The sequence below is a fragment of the Cryptococcus neoformans genome, chromosome 3 (assembly GCF_000149245.1).
Source record: "Cryptococcus neoformans var. grubii H99 chromosome 3, complete sequence".
NCBI classification, from domain to species: Eukaryota; Fungi; Basidiomycota; class Tremellomycetes; order Tremellales; family Cryptococcaceae; genus Cryptococcus; species Cryptococcus neoformans.
The window spans coordinates 880,197-897,315 of NC_026747.1; the positions used below are offsets into that span (position 1 = coordinate 880,197).

General features: G+C 48.6%; 7 protein-coding genes; 3 read left to right on the top strand and 4 right to left on the bottom strand.

Moving 5' to 3' along the window:
• The first annotated feature begins 132 nt into the window (after positions 1 to 132).
• Positions 133 to 2,789, top strand: CNAG_02733 (monosaccharide transporter). The gene is made up of 8 exons (XM_012192704.1): positions 133 to 576; positions 629 to 809; positions 879 to 970; positions 1,031 to 1,254; positions 1,319 to 1,729; positions 1,792 to 2,113; positions 2,168 to 2,363; positions 2,425 to 2,789. The coding sequence occupies exons 1-8, from the start codon at positions 405 to 407 to the stop codon at positions 2,612 to 2,614; spliced, it is 1,788 nt and encodes a 595-aa protein (XP_012048094.1). The 5' UTR covers positions 133 to 404; the 3' UTR covers positions 2,615 to 2,789.
• Positions 2,602 to 7,120, bottom strand: CNAG_07524 (AMP deaminase). XM_012192527.1 has 13 exons: positions 6,397 to 7,120; positions 5,733 to 5,766; positions 4,989 to 5,678; positions 4,817 to 4,925; positions 4,649 to 4,762; positions 4,450 to 4,573; positions 4,327 to 4,393; positions 4,117 to 4,265; positions 3,870 to 4,056; positions 3,753 to 3,814; positions 3,452 to 3,703; positions 3,128 to 3,389; positions 2,602 to 3,063 (listed from the first exon to the last, which is right to left on the bottom strand). Exons 1-13 carry the CDS (start codon positions 7,082 to 7,084, stop codon positions 2,805 to 2,807), a joined length of 2,997 nt encoding a protein of 998 aa, XP_012047917.1. The 5' UTR covers positions 7,085 to 7,120; the 3' UTR covers positions 2,602 to 2,804.
• Positions 7,121 to 7,307: 187 nt separating this feature from the next.
• Positions 7,308 to 9,617, top strand: CNAG_02730 (sorting nexin-41). XM_012192703.1 has 6 exons: positions 7,308 to 7,677; positions 7,725 to 7,994; positions 8,044 to 8,463; positions 8,515 to 8,922; positions 8,982 to 9,134; positions 9,184 to 9,617. The coding sequence occupies exons 1-6, from the start codon at positions 7,345 to 7,347 to the stop codon at positions 9,499 to 9,501; spliced, it is 1,902 nt and encodes a 633-aa protein (XP_012048093.1). The 5' UTR covers positions 7,308 to 7,344; the 3' UTR covers positions 9,502 to 9,617.
• Positions 9,618 to 9,803: 186 nt separating this feature from the next.
• CNAG_02729 (hypothetical protein) lies at positions 9,804 to 12,168 on the bottom strand. XM_012192528.1 has 5 exons: positions 10,772 to 12,168; positions 10,649 to 10,725; positions 10,555 to 10,591; positions 10,417 to 10,497; positions 9,804 to 10,365 (listed from the first exon to the last, which is right to left on the bottom strand). The coding sequence occupies exons 1-5, from the start codon at positions 12,123 to 12,125 to the stop codon at positions 9,974 to 9,976; spliced, it is 1,941 nt and encodes a 646-aa protein (XP_012047918.1). The 5' UTR covers positions 12,126 to 12,168; the 3' UTR covers positions 9,804 to 9,973.
• Positions 12,169 to 12,313: 145 nt separating this feature from the next.
• On the bottom strand, positions 12,314 to 13,844 carry CNAG_02728 (peroxin-13). XM_012192529.1 has 4 exons: positions 13,594 to 13,844; positions 13,328 to 13,536; positions 12,632 to 13,279; positions 12,314 to 12,578 (listed from the first exon to the last, which is right to left on the bottom strand). Exons 1-4 carry the CDS (start codon positions 13,772 to 13,774, stop codon positions 12,531 to 12,533), a joined length of 1,086 nt encoding a protein of 361 aa, XP_012047919.1. The 5' UTR covers positions 13,775 to 13,844; the 3' UTR covers positions 12,314 to 12,530.
• A 140-nt stretch (positions 13,845 to 13,984) lies between these two features.
• Positions 13,985 to 15,890, top strand: CNAG_02727 (hypothetical protein). XM_012192530.1 has 3 exons: positions 13,985 to 14,120; positions 14,171 to 14,334; positions 14,385 to 15,890. The coding sequence occupies exons 1-3, from the start codon at positions 13,991 to 13,993 to the stop codon at positions 15,426 to 15,428; spliced, it is 1,338 nt and encodes a 445-aa protein (XP_012047920.1). The 5' UTR covers positions 13,985 to 13,990; the 3' UTR covers positions 15,429 to 15,890.
• On the bottom strand, positions 15,442 to 17,094 carry CNAG_02726 (cytoplasmic protein). XM_012192531.1 has 9 exons: positions 16,944 to 17,094; positions 16,854 to 16,892; positions 16,693 to 16,792; positions 16,544 to 16,636; positions 16,323 to 16,490; positions 16,112 to 16,263; positions 16,015 to 16,053; positions 15,883 to 15,964; positions 15,442 to 15,822 (listed from the first exon to the last, which is right to left on the bottom strand). Exons 1-9 carry the CDS (start codon positions 17,042 to 17,044, stop codon positions 15,673 to 15,675), a joined length of 924 nt encoding a protein of 307 aa, XP_012047921.1. The 5' UTR covers positions 17,045 to 17,094; the 3' UTR covers positions 15,442 to 15,672.
• Positions 17,095 to 17,119: the final 25 nt, after the last annotated feature.

Consider the following 17,119-nt stretch of genomic DNA (forward strand, 5'->3'; position numbering starts at 1 on the left):
AGTTACAGCGCGTGCCTGATGAAAACCCTTGCTGTTGTGTCGAAAATTCATTACTAAACGACGCCGAGCTCGCTAGTGGCTTGTCTTCCTTGCACTTTACTTGCTGTTTATAGTAATATGACAGCAGTAAACACGACAGGCACCGTCTTCCACACGAAGTCTCTGTCTCTGTTCCTTTCCACTTCCATTTCCTTACTATGCCGTGGCGGACCATGATCAGAAGTGTCTACCTGGCCAGTTCAACCAAAGACGTATTTACTATAAAGGTCCTCACTATCTCAGCAAAGCATGCCTCTTTTTTAAACGTCTGTCCTTTACGATATCGTTGTTGATCAATAAAATTTCCCCAATCCTCCATTCGCCGCGCAATATACATCAACTATCAGACAGTATACGATAGTCATATGTTCTTCAGCAAATACAGCGGCGGCACCGAGCGTAAGAAGCCCGAACATGCTCATGCTCCTGACCGGGACTGCATCCCTAGTCTCGATGACCTTGGTATCCAACTACATCCAGACACAGCCAGATATGTAACAGATAGTCAAGCCTTGGCAGACGCCATTGGAGGTAATGGTAAGTAAACGCCTATTGCGCTACCCTGCACTTATTGCTGACGACTGGCAAGGCCTTCGAGATATGTTTGGCAATGGACTGGTGGTAGCTGCTGCTTTCTCCACCTGCATGGGTGGTCTCCTCTTCGGTTTTGACCAAGGTATCCTTTCTATCGTCCTCACCATGCCTCAATTCCTCGAACAGTTTCCGGACATCAATATCAATGTTTCTTCCTCGGCCGCCTTTAACAAAGGGTAAGTCTTCGAGAGAACTGGTCTTATCAGCAAAATTAACTCGTCTCTGATGGCTAATCAATACTACAGCATCATGACTGCTCTCTTGGAATTGGGTGCTTTCATTGGCGCTCTCCAAGCTGGGTTTGTTGCTGATAAGTATTCACGAAAAAAAGCAATTGGTTTGTCTCTATCAAACTTTCTATTAAATGACCAGTTTATTAACATATCTATCTGTGTAGCGCTTGGATCAATATGGTTCATCATCGGCGCTATAATCCAGACTACGTCATTCTCCTTTGCCCAGCTTGTTGTTGGGCGATTCATTGGGGGCTTGGGTGTCGGTCTCCTTTCTGCAGTGGCCCCTATGTATATCAGCGAAGTGGCACCTCCTAACATTCGAGGAGCCTTACTCGCCATGGAAGGTGCTACTATTGTAATCGGTATCGTAGTGATGTTCTATATTGTAGGTATAGTCCTTTTCCATACGCCTCTGATATATCTCATTTTCCTGACACTATTTTGTATAGACGTATGGTTCCCGATTCATCGAAAATGATTGGAGCTTCCGCCTTCCCTTCCTGATACAAATGGCCCCTTGTATTCTCCTTGGCATCGGTCTTTGGAAGCTGCCATACTCTCCCAGATGGCTTGCTGGTGCGGGTCGAGATGCCGACTGCCTCGCCGCTCTGATGCGACTTCGACGCTTACCTTCCACAGACCCCCGTCTGCAAGCAGAATGGATCAGCATCCGTGCAGAGGCTATCCAGAACCGGGAAGTAATGATCAAGGATCACCCATCTCTTCAAGGAGAAGACTTCATGTCGGAACTTAAACTTGAAGTCGTTTCATGGATAGACATGTTCCGACCCAAGTTGATCAAGCGTACAATTATTGGTCCCATATTGATGTTGTTCCAGCAATTCCAAGGAGTCAATGCTGTGAGCAATGCGCTTCCTGTACCATCACAAAGAGTCTGTCAGGCTGATTGACAATATTCTAGCTTATCTACTACTCGCCTACCCTCTTTGAGCAGCTTGGACTCGATTATGAAATGCAGCTTGACATGAGCGGCGTACTCAACATTTCACAGATGGTTGCCACCATTGTCGCCTTCTTCGTTCTTGATCGAGTTGGCCGAAAGCCTCCCCTTATATTTGGTTCTGTCTGCAACACCATATGTCATGTAATTGTGGCGGTTATTATGGCCAAGTTCAGTCATGACTGGGTCAAGTATCATAACGAAGCTTGGGTCGCAGTGGCTTTTATTCTGATTTTTATGTTCACTTTTGGCGTTGGGTGGTCTCCTGTACCTTGGGCGATGCGTAAGTGCAGACCTTCTTCAGAGTGCGCAGGCTGTATGCTTACGCCTTGCATAGCTGCCGAAGTCCATTCTTCATCCCGCCGAGCCAAAGGTGTTGCAATCACCACCTGCGCATGTTGGCTCTGTAACTTCATCATTGGACTCATTACTCCCCCTATGCTTCAAAACATCAAATACGGCACATTCCTTTTCTTCGGTGTCTTTTCTTTACTTTCAGGTATCTGGGTATGGTTCTTTTGCCCCGAACCTATGTGAGTTATTGTGCTTCAAATGGGTTGTTTTTCTTTGATGCTGACGAACGACGCTTTCCAGGGGGAAAACCCTTGAGCAAATGGATGAGATTTTCCGCTCCAACACCGCTCATGAAGATAATCTCATTAAAGCCGAGATCCAGGCGGCCATTATGGATGTCTCGCCTATTGAAAACACAGCTTCTGTATTCAAATCCGGCGAAAAGCTTGGCGACAAAGACATTCAACAGGAGTGGGTGGAGACAGTATAACATGACAGATCATCAAAAAAAAAAAAAGGATTTAGGCGCTGAAAGAAGATAAATAAAGACAGTGAGACTGTGATATAGCAAAGTTAGTGGTATTTCGTTTGCTTTAGCCGGTGTGTTGAGTTGTATAAAAGAATATGTACATCTACATGTTTACATGAACTGTTTCAAAGCAAAATTACCAGGGGCTCGCTTAACTTGTTGTATCAGGTATCTGTGCTTGCTTATCCGTTCCACTTATAGCTCTCTTCCTCTCCAGACTTCGCCGATTAAGCTCAGACGCTCCTCCAACAAGGTGTGCAGCAGGAACACCAGACGAATTGCCCATAGCGGCGGCCGCAATATCGGAAGAATGCGTGGCAAGACCTGGCTTCTCAGGTTTGATAGTAGTGGGTGGTTTCAAGTGGGTCGGGGTAGCGCTTGGGGAATGCTTCCCATGGCGAATGAGAGCACTTAGACGAATAACATTAGTACATCCATTTAGGGACTCGCTAAATATCAACATTTCACACTTACAGCTCCTCCAGTAAAGTAGCGTGTCGATAGGCTAACCTGATCGTGGGGACATTGGTCTTATGGATATCATTGCCAGCAGCACCAGGCAAATACCACCTTTGACCTAACCAGTGTTTTTTGACTTGCATTTCCCAGCCAGATTGAAGTACAGAGTTACGCGCCAGCTCGCACATGTCGGCAGGGGTAAGCTTGTAAATTTGTGCAGCGCACGAGTACTCTTCCAGCAAATGGGAGGCAGTGAAATGGAACTGAAGGGGATCATCTGCAAAGTAAAGTTAATGAAGGGTTCTTAATGCCTGGGGAGGTTTGAGAAGGAGAACTTGCCTGTTGACAACGACACATTCAACCCAGTCCTGAAAAAGTCTTTGAATGGATTCCTTTCGTACGTCAAGAACAAGGCATTATTACTCAACGGAGACATGGCCAGTCCAATTTGCTTGAGGTAGAATAGGTATTGCAACGCAGGGACCTTACGAAGAAGAATGCCGTGAGAGATAGAATGGGCTGTAAGGAACGCCGATGAAAGATGATCGGGATCACCGGCTTCACCACAATGAGGACGGAGGACAAAAGTGTCTGCAACAAGTTAAAGTCTGCCAATGGACATAAAGCAGATTTAACTCACTGAAACCGCGAGAACGACGCCAAGCATTGAGGCTCGCCATGTTAGCGTACATGTAGTAGATCCTGCACTGAGGTCTTAGACGAGTTACCCGCACACGACTCAAGTGTAGGGACTCACCAGTAGCTGTAAGGCGGACTTTGTTTAGTGTTCCACATTTTAGCAGTCGGGAACTTGCGATAGAGTCGTCTCTCGGGTTTGGATTCATCGTCGACAGAGTCAAATCCTACGACTCGCTGAAGGAAAATATGGAGCTCAGGATGGGAAGAAGGATCCTGAGTTACTTCGAACAAAGGTTGGAAAACGTCTTAGTAATAGTTTCAGTACCAAGGCAAGGATTCCACTGGGAAATGAAATAATTACGCACTGCGGACAACATCCTCAAAATTGTCGACCAGCCCTTGCCCCTTGAAAACCTCATAAAGCCTTGGAACTTGAATCAACCACCTAACATTATGCGAGATGAGCTTATTGTTGACGACCCATTTTGCAAGGTTGTCCCATTCGTTGATGTTACTATAGTTGATAAGCTGGAGTCGACATGACGATTGAGAAGAATGGGAAGATTTGTACATACCGGCCATAGATGGAGAGACGCCATTCAGAATGTTGGTATTTGCTCTGTTCCAGGTCTGTGATTAATTCTACGTCCATCATTTGTCAGGTTATGAATGTCTAATAATGGCAAAAACACCCTTACCATGTGTGAGTTCAGCCAAATACTTCCCTTTCAACAAGTTGTCAGTCTTGAGGAAGATTTCACGAAGACGGGAAGATCCGGTTGGATTATATCGGTCGTTGAACCTGTCGAATCGGTGGAATTCCTGAAACGGGCAATATTAACCGACCAATGGAATCAAAGGATCGTTAACTGATGGGAGCGTGAGGAATGTACTAACTTGGTGGGCGTGCATATCAAGCATATCAATGGAAAGATCATAAGCCGTGAGATTAAGCGACTCAAAGACCTCTTTTAACGTGAGATCCTTGTCATCTCGGTGGATGACAATTTCCTGTATAACCATGAGCACACGCCAAGGTAATTCATATGCGCAATAATATCTTACATCAGGTGACTTTTTGAGCTTGGACTTGATAAATCGCAAAAGATGCTTTTGGTTCATGCTTGCAGAGTGGTGAATGTGAGTGTCAACTTTTCGGACGTTGTAAAAGTCTCTGTCGGTTGAGCGGTTAATACTCTCTCGAAAGCTCACAACTACGCTTCTTCGCGGTGCTCACCGATGAGGTACAGCCTTCATATCCGCCAGCTCTTGGTACTCATTCAACAAACAATAAAGACTCCACTTGCTTTGAAGGTACTTGAGCCTCCTGAAGGCAAAACTCTTGGCAGGACCATCAGAGCATACACCAAGAAGGAAGTCAAGGTCGGTAAAGTACTCCTTGAGCCTGGGAACGCGCGAAAGAGGTTGTTTATCGTCTGAGATTTGTCCATTCGCTTGATCCTCCGGGGTTTGTCCATTGCTGACGGATGGAGAATTGACATTGTCCACATACACGGTGAATACACCTTCATCATTGACCATAAATGTCTTCCCTTCATCCTTACCCGGAATTTCACAATCCTCCACCTTGAAAACTTCCACATCCCTCTGATTTGGAGCTGATCGCTTGTTATTATCTTCTATCGTTGCAGGCTCAGGGTGAACGCCATCCTGGGCAGTCTTCCAATGCCAACGAGGAGGGGGAGGGGGAGGATAAATGTTCCAGGTAGGGATATCGTCTTTGGTCTCAGCTGGGATCTCAACAGTTTCGGGATCGTATTCAGGCTTGAGGCTCATCACGTCACCGGCGGACGCAGGGTTGAACCCGTGAAAGGTGCCATCGTGGTCTCGAGGGTTGTCGCCCAAGCGCTGGTTGGAAAGTTCTATGTACTTGTCACGAAGCTCGAGACAGCGGGAAAATGACGCGCTGAGCTAGGCGTCAGCTTGAAAACGGATCCGTGTGGGGGGTTTAAGAACTTACTAGAGCGACTCAAGTTCATTTCCGATTCCTTGTTCTGAGAATGCAAGAATTTGAAGCTTGATTAGCATGTGTTCTATTTCATCTCTAGCTAGCCCTGCTTCGAAACTGCGGACGCCATAAGGCGATTCGATCCCAGAGGATGACACTCGGGGGGATGGGGTCTTTGGAGAAGTGGGACGGGTAAAAGGAGAATGAATCCCGGATATGAAAAATTGTGGGTCAAGCATTTTTTCCTCAAACGAAAGAAATAGATTATAACCTTCAAAGGTGGGTGAGATACATGTTAAAGAGGTGCAAATCAACGGCAGCCTTTTGTATCCCATCACTTTCTTTGGCAGGCCACAGCTTGCGGAGAAAGGTTCCTTGAGCCGCCACCAGCCCCCCCCAAGAACGTGTCTGCCTTCTTTAGTGTACCTCGCCATACCTAAGTCCGCTGTGGTATCCGTTGTCTAGTGGACTGGGGGCACAAAACCCGAGAGAAGGAGGGCTAGACTTCAACATCCATTTTGGCCAGTCAGACGGAGATACGAGTGTCAAAGGATCTCCGACATACCAGCAGAAGCCGCCGAGACAAATCAACGGATCGCTGTCACATCCGTAATAGCCATCCATGGGTAGAAGGACGGATAAAAAACAAAGCACATCACAAAGAGACATTACTCACGAACGTCACTGGATTGCCGAGGTTGCACTTGTGTCTGTCCCCCTTCTTCTTCACCCACAAAAGCCTTCATGGCTAACTCCTTCTCCTTCTTCTCTTCTTCAAGGTCTAGCCTCTCTTGAGCATCCATTTCTTTCCTGTGGGCGAGAGCCGGTGCAGGATCCAAATCTCCGTATTCTGGACCTGACGGTGAGAGCATGGTGGATTCTTTGTCGAGGCGGAGAGTTGCTTGACGAAGCGCGGTACCGAGATCGTTGACATCAGGATCTACTTCATGCTCACGCATAGTCATACCTTCTCCACCTTTCTCTATGTTGGACATATTTGCACGCAGCACTGAAGGATTAAACGATGCTTTGGGACTTAGTTGTCGCGCAGGGCCGGTTGGATTACTCGTATCGAAATAGTCCCCGGGAGCCATCCTGTTTTTGAAACTGGAGCCGGTGTCTGTGCGGACAGAAGAGCCTGCCTCTGAGGCGCTTGGGGGTGGGAGACGAGGCAAATGGTGGGACATCCAGATCTCGTCCTTCAAATGGGTCCTGCGTTCCTCATGATAGTCGAAAGCGGGGGAGGAGTGAGGATGGGGTCCGCCATTGAGGTGGTCCTCGTAACTGGGGGCGGGGATTGGGAGCGGGGACGGGAATGGAGAGGGTGAATGACTCGTGTACGGGTCGTCTGGGGAGTGGGACATGATGGGCTGCTGGTGTAAAGGACGCAGATTTTGGTATGACAATAATAGCATCTCGTATGCTCCATCACTCAATTTGATTCTCAAGCGAGGCGGCGGACCTCCACCCGTGCCTCGCTACGGGGAGGGCCGCCCAGATAGGCTCGCGGTGAGGTCCGCGCCTTTGCACGTTACGTCAGCGATCTGGAGGAAAGAGTGGTGGCGGAGTTGCGGCAGTGATTGATCGAGGAAGCTCCCACTGCCCACCCACCACGGTCACCAACATGGATTCGGACACCTCCCCCAACCCCTTTGCCTCCTCCCCTCCCTCCAGCCCCTCCCCACTCCCGTCCCTCCCGCCCCCCGTTCCCCGCAAGCCTTCCTCCCTCATCTCCGCCGCGTCTGGCTCACCTCCTCCCACCCACAGGGCCTCCTTCCCCGACCCCTCGAGACATCCAAAGATGGGCGCCACCGTCCCAGGCCCAAAGCCCAAGATCGGCTACTGCTGCGACATCGACAAAGACATCTCCGCCGGCGAGCAGGTTCATATTGTCGACGCCCTAAAGACCACAGAGGGTGGCACGGCAAGCTACATCACCTATGTTATCCGTCTGGGAGTGAGTCAATGCCTTTGCCCCGTCAGCACCCGTCTCACACTCCTCAGACTCATACAGTTCGACGCCGATACTCGGCTTTCCTCTCACTCCACCAGTCGCTCACTGGCCTTTATCCCGTACTAATCATACCCCCGATCCCCTCCAAACAATCACTTACAGACTATGCTGTCAAGGGGCAGAGCAAAGCCAGAGAAGATGCGACAATCATCGCTCGCAGGAAAAGGCTGCTTGAAGATTTCTTGAAAAGACTGATTAGACATCCTATTCTGGGAGGGGAGCATGTGCTGCATCGTTTCTTGGAGGAAGATGTCAGCTGGGTGAGTTCTGTACTGTGCGATTCCATATGCGCAGCTTATGCCTCACCAGTCCGAAGTTCTCCATTCTCCACCGATCTCGCTGCTCTCAAAGAACCCTTTACACGCCCCGTCACATAACCCAACTTTCCAGCCGACTACCCCGACGTCTCCCTCTGAAGCTCCTGCGACAACGTCTTACATCGCCCACCATCTTCTTCCGACCCCATCCCCATCTCATCCTTTGCGCCAACCCGACCAGCGATTCATGGATTCCGAAGCTTTCACTGAGAAATTCCAATCTCATTTCTCTGGAACCATGGAGAAGGTCAACAGGCGAGTGACCAAACGCTGGGGAGAAAGGGCGCATGACATGTCGGAGCTTGGTGGTATCTGGAATGGTTTTAGCTTGGTTGAGCAAGGAAAACTTGGCGAGGCAATTGAAAAAGTTGGACGGGCTGTTGATGCAGAGTATCTGGCTACTGCTGCCTTGGTGCGTATGACTGTCCGCCCTCTTTCAATGTTTACTGACGCGAATATTTAGTTGCAATCATGGGAGAAAACAATGACCGAACCGCTACACATTTACTCTCAATTTGCTACTTTGATCCGAGCTCGTCTGTCCTTTAGACACCAAAAACACGTCCAGTATGAGCTTGTCCAAGAGGCTCTCGAGACTCAGCGGGATAAACTTGAAATTCTTGAAAACGCTGAGCGTGAGGCAAAGAGGTTGGAAGAAGCTCTAGAACGGGGTGGTAGTGTCCTTACCAGTCCTCAGGTTGAGCCCGCAGCTGCTCGAGAAGAACGAGAGCGAGCTCAAAGGCGAGCAAGAGCAAGTCAAGGATTTGGTTTGTTGTCTGCTGTCAAGCATAGTCTAAGTGGGATGATTGATATGGACCCTGAGGCGACGAGAAGGGCCAATATTGCCAGAACTAGAGACAATATTTCACAAGTAAAACCATTTTTCCTATTTTTCATTTTTGTGCACCCGCTTATGGTTAACTTTCCCAGCTTGAAGACTCTTATCAAGCAGCAGCACAAGATCTCAAATACGCGTCCATGACATTGCAAGCCGACCTGGACAGGTTCCAAAGGCAGAAAGTCGCTGATCTTCGGGAAATGGCCATCAATCTGTCTCAAGTACATAGGGACTGGTGCAAACAGGTCAGTGATCTTTGTCATGGCGTTGGGACTGGTATTCATCTTGAATCAGAACCTCGAGGCTTGGAAAGCTGCTCAGGCTGCGGTTCGAGAGATCGACCTCCATCCTAATCGGCCTGCTCAATCGCAAGAGCAATCACAGCAATCGCATGCGGGGCCGTCGACACTGCATCCTCAAACGGAGGACGTTTCCAAACTCGGCGTAGACGCAATGAAAAATGAGATTGAAAAGGTGGAGATCGCCGATAAACCTTTACCGAAGCCTTCTTTAACCGAAACCGGAGGAGATGGGCCTGTCCCTTCTCTTCAGCCGAGGCAAGGGAATGATATTGAGGAGCACGAGGGGAATGGACCATTGGGGCCGTTGTAACATGATGTCTGTGATTAATAAATTGCTTGTGAAAATGTGTAAAAATGACAGAAATATTCCGGCTTTTGAGTTTTTACATGACAATGGTGATGATAAACACATTCAAAGTTCTCTTCAGGTGATACAATTAAAAGTCCATAAAATAACTCATGGTTAGCAGCGTCTGCTTCGGCAGTACATCATATTAATTTTTTTTCCCTGGATACAAGTCAACGCATATCCTAGCGTACGGGGCGTTTTTCGCCCCGAAAGACAGTTGTTGGGGCCAGAATGGATAAATCTTCTATCAGAAAGGGCTATATTTATCCCCATAATCGAGTACACATACATTTTTCAAGATACTACTACAACTAGCTAGAAAGCCATATGATTCTTCGAGGCCGCTCTCCCATCGAGGGCGCTCGATGACATGAGAGCATAATACAAACAACAGCACTCAACAACAGCCCTTTTATTCCTTTCTATTTTCAAACTACATTTCTTCGGAGATTACTTTTATGAATTTCCCCCACCTTTCGACGCATTCGACTATTTGTTCGTAAGCGCGCTTCCGTCCCTGATAGACTTTGATGAGAGGAAAAATCTCCCTGTGTACTGATCCACAATCTTTACACTTCATTCGCACCCCCTCGTACGCCTGTTCACTCAATGGATGTGAAGCGCATCGCTCGGAGAGCTCAAGATGTACCAATCGCTCCCAACGCTTCATAGCCAACAGGGGCGGGGTTCGATGCGTGGTTGCCCCGGGGAGGAAGGATGTTGTCAAGGTATCGGAGCGATGCAATGAGGAGGTAACATCATGACGTGAGCGGCCAGAGGGGCGAGGAAATATGTCAAGAAGGATGGGTCTTTTGGATTGACATTCTAACTAGGCATCAGTCAAGGAACTATTGACCTAGAAGTTCAAGAGCTTACGGTTGGTCCACTGACCGATGCGTCTTGGGACATTATCTGTCCTTCCGACTTTGTAGAATGAAAGCTCGCTGGTTTCCAGGTCTGAAAAAAAAAAAATCATATTAGTTCGATTAGAACACACGCCTCAGTTTCTCCTACCCTTAAGCTCATAAGCATATAAGAAACCAGCACACTCCTGTGATATGGCCTGCGTCAGTGCTTAAATCGCCATTGCAATCGTTCTTTCGTCTACCTTGGGTGTCAATTTAGTTTCCATAGTCATCCTTAATAACGTTTGGGTTTGCTGTCCCAGAGCTTGCGGTATATAGTCTAGGCGATAATTAGCTGGCGACTTTGCACAACTAGCTTGTCTCACCATCAAATTCAATCCAGACCCCAGAACTATCTCGTTCCCTTCTCCAGTAGAAACCCTTGATGGTACATATCATACCTGCATGGTCTTTACAATATCTTCCCATCACTTTCTCGCTTCTTGCATCTCCACTGTCCTCGTCCAAGGCCACTGAGGCATCTGGAGCAGACAGGTAGGGAGCTTTGACCCTGACCAGCCGCTTGCAAGGTTGACCCGTACGAGTGAATCCGGAACATTGTACAGAGCTTGAATTTGACGTATAGGGCTTGTGTGGGGAATTTGACTTTTTGGTCTTACTGGGTGGGATGGAGGATGGGGTACTGGAGGAGCCCCTCCGGGCCGGAGAAGTAGACAGAGGTGATGGAGAGGTTAGGAATGAATGCCTCAAATCTGGTGTTGCCTTCATAGGCGTAGTGGATGATCGCGGTGTGACATTTTCTTTTGCCAAACCCGATGGGGGTGAAGCTGAGGAGTCTGAAATTTGAGTCAAGTCGATGACCGAGTCACGTTGGGCATCTTCAGGGGTTGAAAAGGACTGAGAGGTCTGAAGCGATTTGCTTTTCGGTGCGCTAGACTTGCTCGAAGAGTTAATCTCTTCTTTGTTGTTGGCGGAGCTTGCCTTGATACCTTTCCCGTTTACTGAAGCCTTGACTGGATGTCTCGCGTGCGGGGGCGTTTTGGAAAACATAGGCGCGTTTATTACGCTCAAACTGAGGTCGACATTTCTATATGTATTTGAAGTTGGTCTCTCCACTACAGCAGGTCCCTTGTCATCTCGAGAAACTTCAAAGCCTGACACTTGCCCTGAATGCAATGACTCCACCGCGGGTATAGTCTGAGATGGAAAGCTGCCTTGAGAAAAGGCAGTCACGTTTGGAAGACCTGCATTATGGTGGTTAGGCGGCACAATATCAGGCCGAGGTAAGGGGGGAAGCTGTTTGTTGCAATTGGGAGATGCAGAGGACGGGCGCGGAGCAGCTCTGTGCGTTTTGCTGAAGTGGTCAGGGACTTGAGATGGTCGGTCGTTCAGTTTGACTCCATCGTGAAGTTGAAGATTGTTCACTGAAGTTGTTAAGCTGAGGAGATACTCGTTGCCTCTACTCCTGAGCGCCTGAGCGGCTATTGCGGCTTGCGGAGAGGATTGAGACGGAGAGTAGGAAATAGGCGGATGGTACTGAGGACTACGATGATGGCTTATTGGTGGTGGATGGTAAGGTGAAGGATGAGCGTTGTGGGCGTTGCTTGGAGAAGCTGTTGTATTCGGCCAATAGAGCTGTCGTTGATAAGGGCCGGTCGGGTGGGGCATGTTGAGCTCTGAGGCTGAAAGAAAAGTAGAAACGAGACAAGTAAGGATCATTTAATGTAAAGTAATGTGCGAGGTCGAAAGGCCAACGGCCGACTGCGCGGCACCAAAAACGAAAAAAAAACAAACAAATAATCAAGAAAAGTCAAACGCGAGGACGAAATAGAATGTTTTACTACGGATGTTACAGTACAAGATTGTCAGACGATATCATTGGCCCTTCTAGCCAAAAGTGAACACATCACGCAGCATTGTCGTACATAGTATACATGCTTACATGCGTATTGGATCGTGAATTACTACTGTCTAAAATGCAATTCCTAGAGAATAATTGCCAAGCCTTACACCATGAAGGCTGTGAAAGAATGGATTGGCGAAGGAAAATGGAAGATGGTGGCGACATCCCCATCTTATGGATCTGTCCTATCGCTTATCAGTCGCTGATCTTGTGTCCCTGTCCTATCGCTTATCAGTCGCTGATCTTGTGTCCCTCCTGATGACCTCAACCTGTCTCCTGTGGTCAGTGAGCTGCTCCAAACGAGATCTAACACATTACTGACATAGTTTGCAGGAAACCACCCTGTCCTTCCGTCCCTAGTTCTCCCTCTCCACCAACTATTCTGTTCCTCACCCCTCTTTTCTAACACAGCTACTATTTCATCCCGTCCTAACCCTAGTTCCCACTCCTCTGTCGCCATAAATTCCCATTTGGCCCTCACAAATTCTAACTTGGCAGGATCAATCGTTCCATCAGGTGAAAGAATAGACTGTTGATTTGTCTGATGGGCGACAAGCACCTTCACAAGTCGTGACATCAAGTACGGGAGCCCTAAAGCAGAAAGCAAGAAGATAACCAATGGCTTAATACTTGGACGGCCACCTTGACCATTTGGCGGTAGACCAGAGGAGCCAATCCGGTCCCATTCTTCCCCCCAAGGCCCTGTCTTGACTTTTTTCCCTTTGAGCCACGATAAGATCTTCCTTCCTAGCCTTAATATCGAAAAGACTCCGAGCACCTGACCTAGATACGTTTTGAGAGAGCCGAGCTGATCTGCCACCCCGACCATGGCGAAAAAGGACGAATGGGTGGCCAAGTATGTGGACTCTACCAGTTGAGCCAGTGAAGTGAATGCTGTAACAAGGGATTCTACTACTGCAAAAGCTGGGGCAGTGGAAGCTTGGAGTGAAGATGCGAGGGTTGGGTATCCCTATGCATTTGTCAGCACATAGAACACAATGCACATTGTAATACGAACCTCTCCCGGCCCTCCCATGCCACCAACCCCATATCCTCCCATCCCGTAACCATAACCACCGTAGCCCCCACCGAACCTGCTCATCCCGCCCATAGCTCCGTATCCTCCATAGCTTCCATAGCCGCTCATGTTATTATACGGCGACATCCCATAGCTCCCACTATATCGTTGTGAATACGGCTGCATTGAGGAAGAGTATCCCCCATAAGCTGTATCTTCGTCAGCGACCTCCTCAAGGCCAACGATGGGATTGATTTGTAGCTCACCTGTACTTGAACCCAGTCCAGTGGGCTTCTCAGGCAATGCGGGTGCGTTGGACACACTGTTCGACGTCGAGGTTTGAATAGCAGTATCAAAGGCCGAGGGCTGAGAAACTGCAGGTTTGCTGGGACCTGCGACTGGAGAGGATGACTCCCATGGCTTTGGGCGGGCGGGAATGGATGCCATGGGCGGTGTCTGCTGTATGCGGTATATGACAAGTAAATAGGATAGATATCAATATCAAACAGTGAAGAGCGACGACAGACGGAGGACTGCAGCGATTAGGCCGGAAAGGAGAGGAGTATTAACCGGCGGTCTCGGGGGACTTCTATCTTCCAACGTTACGTCGTCGCACTCAAACGATCTGATCGGACTTGCCAGCAAAAGCCATAGTATCTGTCCATGTCCCGAATGTCTCGAATGTCCAGCGCAAGCCAAACTCCTCTCGCGACATCATCTCACTTCAATACGCCCCCTCCCAAATTGCATGTCGTCCGCAATCCAGCGTCGCGCGTCCGCCAAGCCGTGCGCGGTACGTCTCTTCGGATCGGCCACCATAGATACTGACATTTGGCATGGCAGACAACAATGTATCACTCCTGCAACGTCTCCAGCACAAGACAGATCTGCGCAATACTGATGAGAACCGCCTGACAAGCTTGAGCTGGGCTGCCATGGAAGGCAATATAGAAGTCTTTGAATGGCTGCTACTAGACTATGGCCATGACGATCAAGAGCTTTCAAGAGTGTGTGCTTGTCAAGTTTATATTGTGGATAGCCTGCTCATTCGATTCAGGATTCCGACAATAATACTATTCTGCATCTGCTGGCTGCTGTCCCTTCGCGGTCCCTCTCTCCTCATACCCAAATCCTCAACTCGTCCTCTTCATTCCCTCCACGCCCGAACCCTCGCCCGCTCGCTGAACAGTCGGCTATATCTCTACGTATGACTCATCTATACGTAGAGCTTTTCCCTTTCCTACTTGATTGGTCTAACACAGGCGGCAAGACGGCGCTGCATGTTGCTGCTCAAGCGGGGAATGCGCCATTCATAAACTTCCTATGTGATTTGGGCGCTGATTTGGATCTGACCGATTTGCAGGGAAACACTCCGTTGCATTACGCAGCTGCATGGGGTTATCTTGACACTATCAAAGTATTGCTGGAGAGAGGCTGCCAATTTTCCTCACGAAACTTTGAAGGATTCACGGCCAGCGAATTTGCCTACTCGGATCGTGTTCAAAACGCTTTGCAAACGATGGCTCGCGAGCTTTTCGAAGAAAGAAGGCACAGGAGGAAAGAGGCTAAAGATCGGCAAGATGCCAGAGAGAATCAGAGAGCCAGAAGTGGAAGTGTGTCCACAAGCGCGAGCATGGGCTCTGGCGTGGCTTCATATTCCAGCAATCCTACCAAATTTCTTGACAACTACCAATCTAATCCACCAGCATCACAACAATCGCATCCGAATGAACGAGCCGGATTCTCGCCTATGTCACGCGGTTCAGATCAAACGTCATTGTTATCGGGATCATTCACATCGCGCCCGGCTACATCGGGAGTGTTATCAAAGCGTCCTTCCGCTAGCCGACTTGGGGCTTCTCCTCCTTTGATAATGCCAGAACCAGCTCCACCAACTCCGCAGCTCGGGCAGCTTCTCCAATCGCCCTATAACCGAAGTCCAGTGCCATTCTCTACTCATTCGGCCATGCCAACTTCATCCGATATGACAAGACAGTCAGCTAGTACAGATTCAAATGCTATGGCAGATAAAGGAGATGCTGTTGTCGATGGACGGAGCGAAAGTGTATCCTTGGGGGCAAATTCGGCCCATGAATGGTAATACTCATGCCAGCTTGATATGCACTTGTAAAGGATTCACAAAATTTTGCTCAAATCTAGTACGCTTTAGGCACTTTTAGAATGATGCTGAAACAGGCAAACCGAGAAGAAGCCAGGTCTATCTTGAGCAAGAGTCTCCATTCGAACGATTCATCAATCATAAGAGGTATCCACAAAGACCAATAACTTAACCATGTCAATTCAGTCCGGCTCTCGGTGTCCAAAGGTGCGCCCTAATTATCATTTCAAGCTCCCCTGGATTGCCTGTAGTCTCCTTCGGCAACAGTAGCAGCTTCTTCAATTTGGCTTTGAATGCCGCTGAGAGTCTCTGCAGCTGTTGAGTAGTAGATGAGTTGAGCCTTGACGAGATTAGAGAGGTTCTGAAGAGGCTCAGGCTGAACAATGTAAACCATCGTAAGCAGAGACAGACGAAAGATCGAACGGTGGACACGTACGTTCTCGAGGACAGCCTTCATGAGACCAATGGCAGTCTCTGTGTTCTGAACCAGCTTGTCTTCGGCCTCTTCGACATGCAAGCTCGATAGATTGTCAGACAAAAATATGAGTTTGATATCAAAATCACCTACCGAGCTTGCTCTTGCTTAGCCGGAGCAGCAGACTTCAATCTAGATTGATGTTCATCAGTGTTTTTTGTATGACTGATAAAAATAAAGAAAGACTTACGCAGCGCGGGCAGCATCGAGTTCCAACCTGGAAGTCTTGACATTTTGCCTAGCCTTCATCGCAAGTCCAATAGAGGTAGACAAGGTGGCCTGCCAGGGGGTAACAAATCGCTCAGTAATGACCTGATCCTGGGAAATACGGGCATCTCCGATCTATTGATGGGAATTGTCAATTGTTTGCAGACGGATTGAACAAAATGGGCAAGTTTTACCTTTTCCAAGGCAGCACCGTAAATGCCAAGGGACACACCGAGACGGTCTTCAGCGCCCAACTCGGTGGCACCGGACTTGGCAGCACGAGAAAGGGCATGAGAAAGAGTCTTGGGCTGGTGGGGAGTAGGTGCCGTAGGGGAAGGGATGGGGATAGGAAGATTAGTATTCTGTGCTTTGTCAGTCCAAATCATACAGAGATCTCGTTGCAAGGGCAACCAACCTTGAGGTTCTTGTTAGCAAATGTATTCCAGGCAGAAGCCGCTTGATGTCCAACTTCAGAAATGCCTTCAGTTACGTCGGAAGGGTAGTCGTACTTCGATAAATCGTCAGACATATGGCACTGGCTGATTAGCTTTTCAGTGGACGTACAGATTCTCGCTCGTGAACCTTCGTGATTTTGAGCATCTTATTGTGGACATCTCTCAGTGCGTCCACTCGAGCTTCGAGCTGCCTGTATTCGGCTGGGAGTCTTTTAGGGAATCAGACACAATCTTGACCATTTGTGACCTCTCCATATGAACATAACTTACTCAGTGATTCCCTCAGGCCCGACGTTGCCGATTCTTTCCCTGCATAGTCGGAGCGTCAACGCAGCTCTGCCAGTTCACACAAACACAAACCTTGTAGCCTGGACGGTCTGTCGGAAGCTTTTGGAGACGGCCGAAACGTCTACGGAGGGGAGGGCTGGGATCTGCGCTTGAAAATTACGGAATGCCTGCATTGTGAGGTGGTTGTGGGTTGTTTGGGGAGTGGATTATTAGAGAGATGAGTGCGAAGTCAGATACGGAACCTCCCC

Bases quoted from the DNA above. Each gene is read 5' to 3' on its own strand.
- CNAG_02729 (XM_012192528.1), bottom strand. From the start codon at position 12,125: ATGATCCTTACTTGTCTCGTTTCTACTTTTCTTTCAGCCTCAGAGCTC. The intron at 10,726-10,771 runs GTGAGACAAGCT...ATTATCGCCTAG, and splicing joins GGTCTGGATTGAATTTGATG to ACTATATACCGCAAGCTCTG. The intron at 10,592-10,648 runs GTAGACGAAAGA...GCCATATCACAG, and splicing joins AAACTAAATTGACACCCAAG to GAGTGTGCTGGTTTCTTATA.
- CNAG_02728 (XM_012192529.1), bottom strand. From the start codon at position 13,774: ATGGCATCCATTCCCGCCCGCCCAAAGCCATGGGAGTCATCCTCTCCA. The intron at 13,280-13,327 runs GTTCGTATTACA...ACAAATGCATAG, and splicing joins GCATGGGAGGGCCGGGAGAG to GGATACCCAACCCTCGCATC. The intron at 12,579-12,631 runs GTCAGTAATGTG...CACAGGAGACAG, and splicing joins GGTGGTTTCCTGCAAACTAT to GTTGAGGTCATCAGGAGGGA.
- CNAG_07524 (XM_012192527.1), bottom strand. From the start codon at position 7,084: ATGTCCCACTCCCCAGACGACCCGTACACGAGTCATTCACCCTCTCCA. The intron at 4,926-4,988 runs GTGAGCACCGCG...CTCAACCGACAG, and splicing joins ATGAAGGCTGTACCTCATCG to AGACTTTTACAACGTCCGAA. The intron at 3,704-3,752 runs GTGAGTTAAATC...AACTTGTTGCAG, and splicing joins GCGTCGTTCTCGCGGTTTCA to ACACTTTTGTCCTCCGTCCT.
- CNAG_02726 (XM_012192531.1), bottom strand. From the start codon at position 17,044: ATGCAGGCATTCCGTAATTTTCAAGCGCAGATCCCAGCCCTCCCCTCC. The intron at 16,793-16,853 runs GTAAGTTATGTT...ATTCCCTAAAAG, and splicing joins GGGCCTGAGGGAATCACTGA to ACTCCCAGCCGAATACAGGC. The intron at 16,637-16,692 runs GTACGTCCACTG...GATTTATCGAAG, and splicing joins AGGTTCACGAGCGAGAATCT to TACGACTACCCTTCCGACGT.
- CNAG_02727 (XM_012192530.1), top strand. From the start codon at position 13,991: ATGTCCCGAATGTCTCGAATGTCCAGCGCAAGCCAAACTCCTCTCGCG. The intron at 14,121-14,170 runs GTACGTCTCTTC...TTGGCATGGCAG, and splicing joins CGTCCGCCAAGCCGTGCGCG to ACAACAATGTATCACTCCTG. The intron at 14,335-14,384 runs GTGTGTGCTTGT...CATTCGATTCAG, and splicing joins ACGATCAAGAGCTTTCAAGA to GATTCCGACAATAATACTAT.
- CNAG_02730 (XM_012192703.1), top strand. From the start codon at position 7,345: ATGGATTCGGACACCTCCCCCAACCCCTTTGCCTCCTCCCCTCCCTCC. The intron at 7,678-7,724 runs GTGAGTCAATGC...CACACTCCTCAG, and splicing joins CCTATGTTATCCGTCTGGGA to ACTCATACAGTTCGACGCCG. The intron at 8,923-8,981 runs GTAAAACCATTT...TAACTTTCCCAG, and splicing joins CTAGAGACAATATTTCACAA to CTTGAAGACTCTTATCAAGC.
- CNAG_02733 (XM_012192704.1), top strand. From the start codon at position 405: ATGTTCTTCAGCAAATACAGCGGCGGCACCGAGCGTAAGAAGCCCGAA. The intron at 577-628 runs GTAAGTAAACGC...ACGACTGGCAAG, and splicing joins AGACGCCATTGGAGGTAATG to GCCTTCGAGATATGTTTGGC. The intron at 971-1,030 runs GTTTGTCTCTAT...CTATCTGTGTAG, and splicing joins TTCACGAAAAAAAGCAATTG to CGCTTGGATCAATATGGTTC.